The 13,782-nt window shown below is 36.6% G+C and overlaps 2 protein-coding genes across 2 annotated transcripts; both read right to left on the bottom strand.

Moving 5' to 3' along the window:
* Positions 1 to 6,618: 6,618 nt before the first annotated feature.
* Positions 6,619 to 7,787, bottom strand: LOC135084022 (retinol dehydrogenase 11-like). The gene has a single exon (XM_063978762.1). It carries the CDS (start codon positions 7,676 to 7,678, stop codon positions 6,707 to 6,709), a length of 972 nt encoding a protein of 323 aa, XP_063834832.1. The 5' UTR covers positions 7,679 to 7,787; the 3' UTR covers positions 6,619 to 6,706.
* A 3,666-nt stretch (positions 7,788 to 11,453) lies between these two features.
* On the bottom strand, positions 11,454 to 12,476 carry LOC135084117 (retinol dehydrogenase 12-like). Its single transcript, XM_063978861.1, has one exon. It carries the CDS (start codon positions 12,474 to 12,476, stop codon positions 11,454 to 11,456), a length of 1,023 nt encoding a protein of 340 aa, XP_063834931.1.
* Positions 12,477 to 13,782: the final 1,306 nt, after the last annotated feature.

Here is a 13,782-nt window from a genome sequence, read left to right as displayed (position 1 = left end):
TTAAGTAGGAAATATCCGCAATTACCTAATACCAACTTAATTCATCAAATTGGACAGCCTTGAAGGAAAATCGTAAAGATATAGTCAGTTGAGCAAAATTACGTGGATCTAGGTTTACGTGGATAAATCAACTACCTAATTTAAATAATTAAGACTTCATATTGAGAAAATATTATATTTAGCCAGACCCCCTATTTTATTGAAGAACGGGCACAATATTATTTCGCCTGGAATCAGCTGTGCGAGCTTTACCTACTGTATGCCTACGTCATAGCTTACTTCGATAGCATTATGATATTAAATAGATTTTTGATTGTTTACCTACTATAACTATTGAATTAATTGTATAAAATTTTATAAAGAATGGCAAAAAAGATAGAGATATAACGGTAAAATATTTTATTGGCAATGGGTAATTAAGTACTTATAAATCTTGAGAGAATTAATTTGTACGTATCTTTTGATATTAATTTGTAGTTGTACAAGAAGTAATTTATGATAAAAACATGGTTGCTCCATGTTAATGTTGTTGCAATAATTAATCTAATAGGGGTGTAATAGAAGATAGTTATTATTACTTTATTATTTAAAGTTTTATCGTTAGTTACAAGATGAAAGCTTTTGGTGAAAAATCAATTGAGTTTGATAGCTGAAGATCAGTAAACTTTATTTATTTATTTAATAAATAATTAATTTATGAAATACATGTAAAAAAAATAAAAACTTGGCCTTTATAGTTTCCGAAGCTAGTTTTTACAGTCATCATGGCAGATTCCAGATGTTATGATTAAAGGAATGACATGAATCATTCAATTATCCAGGAACACATGACGATAGTGTCATGTGTTTTAAAAATACACTAGTGAAAGTATGGACTTCACTTCAAGCTAAACATGGCGATCTTATTAGTTGCAATAGGTGTGCTTTTGCAATAAAAATGCATAACCTGATGCGCTTTTGACTGTACTTAAAAGTCAAATAATGCCTGTATTCACAAACTGTGCTTGCTTATGTGAAGCAGCAAATCGAACGCACAGCGTTTATTAGAGCTCTGTGATTGGTTCGTGTGTCACCCTGTGCGTCCACGCGCACTGTGAGACCTCATAGTAATGTTTGTGAATACGGGCGACAGAGCTCTATTCAACGTAACCCACTATTGATAGTAGCGCCCCCCTATCAATGTCATATCTGGGAATGGTTCAGTTTTGTCCAAATTTATTAACCCAGTATTGATAGTAGCGCCCTCATGTCAATGTCATATCGGGGACACTTCATTATTGGTCAACTATAACTAGGAAGTAGGTACACCCACATTTTTCCTTCAATTCCATAATGCTCCTAACCACGTCTCATGGGAGGCAATGGGGCCAATTTAGCCATCGTTTTGACTATAAACTTAATAGAGGGAAGTAAACAGCCCCATACAACCAATAAAGATATTCTGTTTATTATTTCATGGGTTCGGCGGAAATTGAGGACGTCCCACTGGCATCACCATAAAATGTATGTAACACTTATCTACGGTCCTTGATACAAATAGTTCTAGCGCTGAATTTAGTCACTGCCTGTGGTATGGGAGCGGCATGGGTGAATTTTGGCATTAAAGTATAAATAAATAAAAAATAAATACTTAGCTACTTAAATCCTACATATAAAACACACATCGCAACAAACAGATATGTTAATGAACAAATGTTTAGTATGCGGAGATCGAACCCGCGACCTCTGACATAGTGGTCCGGTACCAACCACAAAATTAGAAGTAATTTTTAGGCATAAGTACCTAAGAAGGAAACAGGAATCCTTATATAAATATAATTCAATTTTATTAGACAATAATATCAAGTGCGTAAAATGCCATACCGAGTGCGTCATACAAAATATCATACACTGTTACTATACAGAAGACATGCAAGACAGGCGTCAGAGGATGATAACTGACCATCCCATACATCATTCAATACGCAATTCAATTAATTTTATCAGACGTATTAACTATACGCTTAACTTAGCCAGTGTCTATGGTATGGGAACGGCATGGGAGGGGTGTTTTTGTTACGTCAAATGTCAGCGAGACTTCAGTACGGCTAGCACGAAAAACTTTCGAGTTCGAATCGTTTGCGTCTTCGAATCGCCATCAAAAGATTTTGTACGAAAACTACAACAGCGCCCTTGTGAACGTGTCGTAAAGTGAACTTAGCATGAGAAATGGTTGCACGAAACTTATTTTGAGAACCAAAACTGTCACGTTATCGTTTAATTCGAAGTTTGAGTATCGAATTTTGTCGAATACGCAAACGATTCGAAGACGAAAGTTGTTCATGCTAGTGGTACAGATTTAGTATGCTCTGTCGCGTCAATATGTCAAAACCAGCTCAATGTTCCCGGTTCAGATGTCTCGTGCACGTTTTCACCATCAATTCCTAATTTTTAAGTGACCCCTATGAAAACAAAATTCCTGTTATGTGTTACCATAGAAAAAATAGAGTTTGATGGTGAAAACGGGCATTAGTAACTTGTCTCTGGCGCTTTTTTTTCGATATTATGTCCAAAGCACGTGCACAAGCTCGCATTAATATCTTTAAACTATTTATATTTTAAAGACTGTGAACTCTTGAAAAAGAGGCATAATAGTGACTGAGTTTCTTGCGCAGTTTCTTCTCAGCACTGGCCCATTTATTGTCCTGAAGCAGCGGTAGGGTTAGAATACTGGGACGGGTAAAGATATTTATATTAGCCTACTTGCAAAATAAATGAATTTGTATTTGAACAATACCACGAATGCCACGTGTCTAGGTGGTTTGTGAGTATCTTTAACTATGGAGGAAAATTTAAATTAGGTTGAATCACTACATAAAGCACAAAATTCGCATATAGATTTGAGCTTATTCACTCACTACCTTCGTAAACAAGTCTGAATCATTTGGTGAGTCCATGAAATTAATAAATAATAATAAATTACTTCCATTTATGATTATTATTTAACCTAAACATGGGTAGGCACTTGTGTGTCATTAACAGGTAACTGATATTTTAATAAGTAGGTGTTATGTCACATAAAGCTTTATTGCTTGACTCGTTAATTGTGAAATTTTTAGTGTTTTGTATACACAAATAATATATTTAATAAGCTGCAATGTTTTGGAAATTGTTGTGTATACCTGTAATTGGCAAACATATTTAAACTAAAACCCCAATATGTGTTGTATACTGTGAATGTCTTAAATGTGTATTGCTGTTGGTGTACCTTTATCAATAAATCTATACTTATAATAAATCTGTAGAGAGGTCAATTCTGTACATGAAATATATTTTCAAAATAACTATCAGGGGGTGATTAGTGATCGATACTGATGCCAAAAATGCAATCAGTAAAATTTTTGTCTGTCTGTCTGTCTGTCTGTCTGTCTGTCTGTCTGTCTGTATGTTCCTTATAGAAACAAAAACTACTCGACGGATTTTAACGAAACTTGCTACAATTATTCTTCATACTCCTGGGCAGGTTATAGGATACTTAGGAATTCCCACGGGAACGGGAATCAGCGGGAAAATCTTTTTGTATGAAAAATCTAAACCGCTTAAGTTAGACGCTTGAAATTTGGCATGCAGGTACCTCAGTAAACTTAAAGCTTAGTTACAACAGGATATTGCAAGATTCCCACGGGAACGGGAGTTAGCGGGAAAAAACATTTGTATGAAAAATCTAAACCGCGTAAGATAGACGCTTGAAATTTGGCATGCAGGTACCTTAGTAAACTTAAAGCTTAGTTACAACAGGATATTGCAAAATTCCCACGGGAACGGGAGTTAGCGGGAAAAAACATTTGTATGAAAAAACCGCGTAAGATAGATGAAGGAGGGGTAAAACGAGATCCACGCGTACGAAGTCGCGGGCGGCCGCTAGTAAATAAATAAAGCTTCGATGCGAAACAATATGTAAATACAATAGAAGTTAGCCTTCTTTTTTTGAAGTCGTTTTAGTGTGTGTTCATACAAATTAATTAAGAATATAAGCTAAGAAAGCAATTCAATGTCTTTCTCCTACGCCCCTTCCTGTCAATGTAATTTTTTTTCCCAAACCATAGGGTCCACCCACAAGGTAGACCTACGACCTGATAAAGGTAGCAGGAAGGCGCTGATGCAGGCCGCTACCAACCGTGCGATGTGGAAGTCATTGGGGGAGGCCTATGTTCAGCAGTGGACGTCCTGTGGCTGACATGATGATGATGATGATGATAGCACGTGAAAATGTAGCGCATGGGAGACTATGGATCAATAGCGTTGAACCTAGTGATCACCTACAGACCTTACGATAGAAAAATATCTAAATATAATAACTCAAAGGTGACTGACTGCCTGACATAGTGATTTATCAACGCACAGCCCAAACCACTGGACGGATCGGGCTGAAATTTGACATGCAGGTAGATGTTATGACGTAGGTATCCGTTAAGAAAGGATTTTACGAAAATCCACCCCTAAGGGGGTAAAACGGGATCCACGCGTACGAAGTCGTGGGCGGCCGCTTGTTCTTATAATAAAGCCAAGAAACGTGTTAAACAATGAATGCAGTTGACAATACCTTAACAAGCTGTTCATTTTCCTCGAATAACTTAAGATAGGGATTAGGAACCTAACCAGCTATTAACTTTTCTCAAACAAAGTCTCACAAGAAGGCCATTTATTAAACCATGGTCATACCACCCCTTCGAAAAAAAGCGGAATCCCTTTCTTTCAATGCTAGATACAGTCAGTGTCAAATATTTCGTGACACCTAAAGTACCTAAAAGGTTCGCAACGTCTTTCTTACTATTGGAATAAAGTTGTGTTGTCAACTTTTTGACCACTTTAACTCCCGTATCAGGCCTGTTCATCTCCGCGAGTTTACATCGAAAACAAAACACGCACGATGGCCCACCTACAAGATACTATTCGACAAGGCCTCACATACGAGCGAACATTGACTCACGCACGCGTATTCTTGTGTATGATGGAAGAAAATAAAGAAAATGGTGTACTAAATACTGTGCACTATTTAACTGCCTAAATAATAATAAAACACAGAATGTACTTTTTTAAGTTGCCTCAAGACTCTGAGAGGTAAATATGTAAGTAGTTAATATTCATGATAATTCATGCTAAATCATGTATTTCCTCCGCCATTTTCCGCAGTTTGGCACCTCACGTCAAATCATTTTACCGAAGTCAGCCCTATAGCTTCGGCGCAGTGCCGATCACTGACGTTTGTCAACAAAATGGTGCTTGACTCTTGAGACAGGCTAAATTACACCATAATAATATTGTTAATGACATTGAGCATACATTTTTTTAAATACCTTCGCGAAGTAAAACTTCTGTACGTAGTACTTATTATTATTCTGTGCCCGTATTCACAAACATTACCATGAGGTCTCATAGTGCGCATGAACGCACAGGGTGACATATGAACCAATCAAAGAGTTCTATTCAACGCTGTGCGTTGTGCGTTGGATTTGCTGCTTCAATTAAGCAAGCATCGTTTGTGAATACGGGCGTGAGTGTCATCTATTTGATGCTAACTGTACTATTCTTGGTGTTCCAAAAAAGGGAATGTATTCAGTATTATAGGTTAACAGAAGCCGCGGGCGAAGTATCTCCCCTGTAATCCAACGCCTAATTCTTCATACAACGCAAAACGGTACACGAACAAAACGCCGCGATACGAGTGTTTTCCTCAATTTTCTTATACATCCGATAGTTGCACATCCTCACATACTTCGAGATTACTTGTGTGTTTGTCGAAATGACCCCCCGCCCCACCCCCTGGGGGGTCGACACTGTTAAACTAATTATTGCAGGAGTAGGGGGCGCTACTAAGATTTTTCTACAACGAGTGTGTGCGTGTAGTTTGTATGTGATCGCGATTGGAGCGCTGCCGAATGCTTTAATTCTTTGGCAAGGTAATTTAAGTTCTGTTCTGTTCTAATACGAGGCTTATTTGATTAATTCTGGGACAGATGTGGCGGGGTTATAGCCGATTCTTAGGGGCCTACTTTAATGAACAGTTGATTTAAAGAAAATACAATATTCATGATCAATCCAGTGTATTTAGGTATGTATAGTTGTCTGGTATACACCTGTTTTGCTTAGAATCGAACTAATTAACAAATTTTTAACAGAGAACTCATTATAATGTAATTAGATGTTCCACACTTAATTATCGATGTAGACTAGTTTATTTGTATGGAAAATATTAACGGAGTTTATCTAGTTACTTTTAAACTAGTTCTGTTCCTTTTAGGTGTAAGAAGTTTAGTTTAATTTTTTTAAATTATACTTAGGTGTAATTTTATTGTTGTCAAATACTTGCCATGTCATAAAAAGGTAGGTAACAAATAATTGGAACCGTAGAATAATTCTAAATAGCTAGTGAAATTACATAATCTCTATACAATCTGTGCAAAATTACATGAATACTTAAAAAAATCTAAGGGCAACAGCACGTAAAGGTAACCACTTTGTGAAAATGTACAGTCCTGATTTGTTTTTATGAAATTAAATATTATTATTATGTTCAATTCAAGATCTAAGACGACAGAAACATGGCAAAATACTTAAAAATCAGAATAAAACAAATAATTTTAGAAATAATTATAATTATTCACATACTACTTTACTCATACTTTTAACCTTAAAACTCTTAATGCTACAGTTATGCGTAGTGAAGCTATAAAGACTTAGGCAGTCGATCTTTTACCAACGTCATAGTGCTCTCCCAGACTTTATCTACTAACTTCTCGTCATTCGTCACTCTGTTAGCTGCACTCATCCTACAATCTTCGAAATACTCCCCAGAAACCCCCTCGAGGCTTGGTGCCACACACAAATGGATCGTAGTCTGAGCTCCTTCTTCGGAGTTCTTGAAAAATGTCCCTATCACCCACAGCACTATATTCCTAACCTTAATTGATAAAACATTAAATATCTCAGTCTTCACAACCCCTGGATGCAAGGCATTTGCTGTTACTCCCTTAGGAAGTCGTTTCGCCAACGCTTTTGCCCAAAGGATATTGTACATTTTACTATTGGAATATCTCGTCCAAACTCCTGCCGGTTTCATTCCAACTACATCTTCTGCATCAATATCATGGAATTCGTGTGCTACCGACGCAACTATCACTATCCGACTCGGTTGAGAAGCCTTTAATTTGTCCATAAGCAACTCCGTCAGAAGAAATGGGCCTACATAGTTTGTTTGTATCACTTTTTCTACACCGTCTTCGCTCAGGGACTGCTTAGCTAATGAAGACCCAGAGTTGTTCACAAGTATATCAAGCCGATCGTAGGCTTTGTTGAATTCGTCAGCGAATTTCTCTATACTAGAGAATTTGAGAAGATTGAGACTCTTGTAGAAGACGTTTCGATTCCCAGTAGCTTCAATGATGTCTTTAACAGCTGCTTCGGATTTTTCTATGTTTCTAGAAGCAATGACGACTGTTGCTCCTCTTCTGGCCAAGTCTTTGGCTGTCTCAAACCCTATTCCAGAATTACCTCCAGTGACCAAGGCGACTTTCCCCTCAAGTTTGGTTGTACACTTGCATTTTCCCTTTCCTCGGGTCAGCGTCTCATAGATTATGATGAAAATAAATTTCACAGCTAAAAATGCGAGCACTAACTGCCGTGGAAATGTTGAAGACATTGTCAACGATCGCTCGTCTTTAATAAACTGATGATAATACTTACTACGAGTATATTTAAAGTCCGTCGGTCACTGTGGATAGATAACTATGATACACGACAGGTTATCTTTGCGTAGGTAATTACGATAAAAATAATAAGTAAAAGTCTACCGAAATTGATTAGTACAAATTGACTGATGGTTATAAAAATTAATATTATTATGTTACACAAGTGTTTTAGTGTAATAAAGTGAGATTCAATTCAATGCAACAAAAAGACAGACCGTCACATAAAATTAAAGTGTGTTAATAAAAATTTAAATACAATGTACATTTTGTGGTAAAAAAGTCGTGACACGTGGATACATAAATTATTCGCTTCTTATGTATTGTTGAACCATAGGTTACAATGACTATGTTGTACCATTTCTTTTTTTGACATATTTTATCTAACACTTAACTGAAAAAAAAAATATATTAAAGAAATTTTATTGAAAAAGATGAAGAAAAAGCCTTGAAACTTTCCAATTATAAGTTAGTTGCAAACTACTCAAGGAAAACAAAACGTGGAGGTACTTGTATCCTGTTAAAAAAAGAAATACCCTATAGAGAAATAAGGTTGTGTGATAAATATACAGTCCCAACAATGTTTGAATGTTGCGCAACTCTAATCCCTTTTCATAAATTAATTATCATTTGTGCATACACATCGCACAAAAAATTTGCTAACTTTTTCTTGACAAAACTGGAAGTTGTAATCCATGATATTACAAAAAAATTCGTAAACCATAAAATTGTTATTACAGGGGACTTTAATATAAACACACTAGAAAATACGAAAGCATCCCAACACCTACACGATCTAATTACATGTTTTAATCTAAATAACCATATAAATGAGCCTACGCGAGGGACTAGCTGCCTCGATCACATATTAAGTTCTATAAAAAAAGCTATGGGAAGCCTTCTGCCACTACACTTATCAGACCACAACACAGCGCAACTGCTGTCATTTCCAGTAAAAACTGAACCAAAAGCAAATCACAAGTATATTTATAAAAGAGATTTTAGTAATGAAAACGTAGAAAAGTTTTGCGATTGCATTCACTCCTTATCGTTTACGAATGTTTATGAAGAAAATGATATGAATCTAGCATTTCATAAATTTCATGACTTTTTTTGCGTTCTATTCACCTCCTGTTTTCCAAAAATAAAACTCAAAATAAATAACAAACCACTAAAATCTAAATGGATATCAAAGGGTCTGAAGGTATCTACAAAAACAAAAAGATTACTGCGTTTTAAATACTACAAAGAGAAAAATGTTCATAATAAAATGACTTATTCAAAGTACTCTAAAACTTTAAGGAAGTGTATATACAAAGCTCAAAAACTATGTAATGATAAATATTTACAAAACAGTCACAATATTTGCAAGGCTTCGTGGAAGCTCATCAAAGACGAGACAGAGGGCTATAATGAAGAAAATACTATCACAGAAATTGAATGCGATGGTAAAATATTAAGCGATCCAAATGAAATTGCTGTTGCTTTCAATAACTATTTTATAAAGAAGGGCAGCAACACCCTCGGTGACACTGACACAAAATATAGAGCCATATCAAAAATAAACTGCATCCCTAAATCCATATTCCTTGAACCTTTGACTATAGCGGAAACTACCCAAATTATCACATCATTAAAAAACTCAAACTCATGTGGTGTAGATGAACTATGTACTAAAATCCTAAAAACGTGCAAACACATTATAGCGCCTGTCTTGACATATCTTATAAACTTATCGTTTGAAACAGGTCTCTTTCCTAACGCACTAAAGTTATCTCTAATTAAACCCATTTATAAAAAGAGTGACAAAACGAACTTGGGAAATTATAGACCCATAGCATTGATACCTATAATTTCCAAAGTGTTTGAAAAAGCAATGCAAAAGAGGATAATGAACTTTTGTAAGAAATTCAATATTTATTTATTTATTTATTTAATAACTCGTGAACATTATTAATATAATAACTCGTGAACAATTTGGATTTCAACAGGGCAAATCCACCACGCTAGCTTGCTTTAACCTTGTTCATAAGATTGCTTCTGCTCTTGATCGAAAACATCACTCAACTGTACTCTTTTTAGATATGTCGAAGGCTTTTGACTGTGTAGCCCACAATATCCTCTTAGCCAAATTAGAAAAATATGGAATACGTGGGAAAGCACTATCTTGGCTTGAATCATACTTGGAGGATAGATCTCAATGTGTAGAAATAAATAGGGAAGACAATAACAATATTGTGACAACACACCGCTCTAATTATAAAATAAATGGAATAGGAGTACCCCAAGGTAGCGTACTGGGACCCACTCTCTTCCTTTTATACATAAATGACTTGCCTAAATTTACGAACCATAACTGTATAATGTTTGCTGACGATATATCTATAATAATTGACTCTAATCTTAGTAACCTTGACAACTATGAATCTGACATCAATAATACAATTAAACATATAATAGAATATCTTGACATGAATAATCTTAAAGTTAATTTATGTAAAACCAAATATGTGCAATTTAATGTAAAAGAACGCAAGGAAATTGACCTTAAGCTAAGAAATGATGATCTTAGTATTACAAAATCAAATATCATGACATTCCTAGGTATAGAATTAAACGAAAGCTTAAACTTTAAAAATCATATTGACAAAGTCTGTAACAAGGTAAATAGATTTGCTTACGTCCTTCGCCGCTTGACATATAAGACAACACTGAGCATTACGCTATCAGCTTACTACGCCTATGTGGTATCTACCATTTACTACGGACTCTTAATTTGGGGAAACGGTACAGATGTCCAGAGAGTATTCATTGCACAGAAAAAATGTATTAGAGCTATCTGAAGCAGAGGACCCTCTGACTCTTGTAGGCCTCTATTCATTAAACTGCGAATTCTTACCGTCCCTAGCATGTACATTCTAGAGAGCTTCAAGTTTGTTATAAAGCATCCTCACCTATTTTTAAGGGCAAGGGATATACAGGGTGTTAGGTAAATGGGTATATGAGCCGACACTAGCCCATGTTAACATGGGCATATAAATGGTATGGTGAAGTCAGAAAATTGATATCTTCATTTTAATTATTTAAATTTTCATACAAATCGAATTTTATAAAATTTATTTTGTATACCCAAGAAATACTAGATTTCCAAGCAGACTTGTAATAAATTTTTCTCCAAAAACCTCGCTATACAAAAAAAGCTGCTACAGTATGTGCATAAAAATTTATAATAAAATCCCAGAGATATTTAAGACAGGGTCAACTAATGCAATGATACGAAATCTCAAAAATTGGCTGATAGACTGCTGTATCTACAACATTAATGACTTTTTAATGACCATTTTGCATGCTAAAAATGTTAGCAGAATAGTAAGCACTGTGTAAATTATATTATAAGACCTCATAATAATATGTAAAATACCTATTCTATGCAATAAATGTTTGAATTTGAATTTGAAAAAAAAAATGTGATTTTATGGGTTGGTACTATATGATTGTATTTAGATGACATTATTATAGTATCAATTTTGAAACTTAAAATTTAAATAACTATAATTATGTTTCCTCATAACATAATAACTATAATCATCATAACATACAATCAAAATTGTGTCAACAGCACTCAGTTATCACATCAATCAGTTGTAACAGATTCAGAACTGTTTGTTCCAGATAAAACTGAATTTTTGCCGACCTTGAATTTGATCTTATTTAAATCAACAACCTGAGTTATTTGTGAGAAACTGTAATTTGTTTCAAGACTTCATCAGGAAGTCTGCTTTTAATAACTGCCATGGTTTTCTCCCAAATTTTTTCTGTGTATTCAAAATCATCAAAAGCTTCTACAGATTCTGATATCTGACAGTCTGCTAGGTACTGTCCCGTGACGCCTTCGAGGCTGCTGGCCACGCAGCAGTGGATGGAAGTCTGGGCGCCTTCTACCGGCGTTTTAAAGACAAACCGTACCAATTTCGTAAATATGTAATTCATTAAGCGATCGTTCTTAGTCACGTATATATTTGTATTCACCGTCCCTGGATGTAAAGCGTTCGCGGTTATCCCGTCTGACAAACGCCTGGACAGCGCTTTGGTCCACAATAACACACAGAGCTTACTGTTTGAGTATATCTTCAACGCAAACATAGGCCGGTAGGTAGTAATATCATCGAGTATAAATTGGTGAGTTTTAAACGCTTTTGAAGATGTATTGACGATCCGACTCGGCTTCGAAGCATTCAATTTAGGGAGAAGAAGAAGGGTCAGAAGTGCAAGTCCGACGAAGTTCACTTGCATCGTTGATTCAAGACCATCTTCGGTGATTCTAATTTTTTCCGTTGGTTGACATGATTTCCCGGCGTTGTTGAGTAGTATGTGTAGTTTGTCGAAGTTTTCGTTGATATCTTGAGCGAAGTTTTGTATATTGTCGAAGCTGGATAGATCTAGTTGCCTGTAGTGGATGTCTTGGTTGCCGGTGGTAGCGATCAGCTCCTCGGCCGCTGCCTTGGCCGTGTGTTCGTTGACGCACGTGAGGATGAGCCTGGCGCCGCGCCGAGCCAAGTCCCGAGCTGTGGCCAGTCCGATGCCCATGCTGCCTCCAGTCACCAGCACAGTCTTCCCATCCAATCGAGCTGTACACTTGCAGGGCACATTTTTCTCTCCGATAAAGCGCACACAAACTATGGACAAGATGGTGACAATTAACGAGCACAGACAGAATTCCGCAAAGTACTGGATGATCAGATACAAAACCATTTTAACTGAATGTCATCTGGTCTGGCAGTTAAAGTCCTAATGCATCAGGAAATATATATTTAGATTATATAAAAATGGGTATATGTATTAGAGGTGGCGCAAACGTAGACACTTTTGTGTCTTGTGCCGCATACAAGCCACCAGTGGATATTTTACTTGCATACACTCAACATGAATTAGTCCTGGCGTAGACGAAGACCCTTTTTGTGTCCAGTTGCTTCAATTTTATAATACTGCACTGCTCTACAGGACACAGCAACTCTGTGTGCCGTGTCGACAAAAAAAGCATTGATGTATATCAAAAAGCCACGATAGCCGAACGGTGAAGGGGTCGGACTGGCCGACTCGTGATCCGGGGAACTCGGGTTCGAACCCCGCCGCCGCTCGACTATTGTGGTGAGCCCACTCGTGACACAAGCATATTTAGCTTAGTACGAGTGGCTAACAGGACTATTAGTAACTAGCTTTCCGCCCGCGGCTTCGCCCGCGTGGAATTTTTCGGTTTTTTATATACTCAGCTGTTTGTGGCTTTCTATTGGTGAAAGAATTTTTAAAATCGGTTCAGTAGATCCTGAGATTACCCCTTACAATTTAACAAATATACAAACTTTACCTCTTTATAATATTACTAGCTGTGCCCGCGACTTCGTCCGCGTGGAATAATGACTTTGGGTAGGCACTTTTAATAATTTAGTCTAATTATTTTACAAATAGCTTTTGCCCGCGACTTCGTCCGCGGAGAAGTCGAAAACGTTCTCATACGATTTTTAAATGTTTTTAACGTTATTATCTAAATGTTTGAATACTTATAAAATATAAAAATCTTAAAGGTTAAATAAACATGAAAATAAATTTTTCTTATATTTTATGAATATGCACCTCGGCCTTTGATCGGTGGTATTATCTTTTTACAACGAAATCGAAAACTACACCTACCGCAGTATTATTGGTAAACTTTTTTTTATTTTCCTATGGGTGCTACAATCACCAAGCTTCTAGCATGCCACTGGCCGTGGGAGAAGGAGCTTTTCCTCAAGACTACTCCCACTACCTCAAGGGCCTCCGCCAAAACTCTCGCGCGAAAATGAGTTTATGTACATAAAGCGCAAGCAGGTGCCCGCGGCATGACCGTCATGCATTAAGTTACTATGCATTGTTAGGCGAGCGCACGCAGCGGGCACCCACTCCGAGGTTAAGTGGAGGCCCCTAGAGTATGATAGTCTTTAACATGACATGATTGTAAAAAAAATCGGCGTTTACCCGTGGTCCCCCCAACATGTCCCCCTGGTGGGTCCACGGGTAATTT

This window comes from Ostrinia nubilalis, chromosome 25, assembly GCF_963855985.1.
Source record: "Ostrinia nubilalis chromosome 25, ilOstNubi1.1, whole genome shotgun sequence".
NCBI lineage: Eukaryota > Metazoa > Arthropoda > Insecta > Lepidoptera > Crambidae > Ostrinia > Ostrinia nubilalis.
Note: the sequence above shows the minus strand (reverse complement) of the source record. Positions and strands in the feature narration are given on the sequence as shown.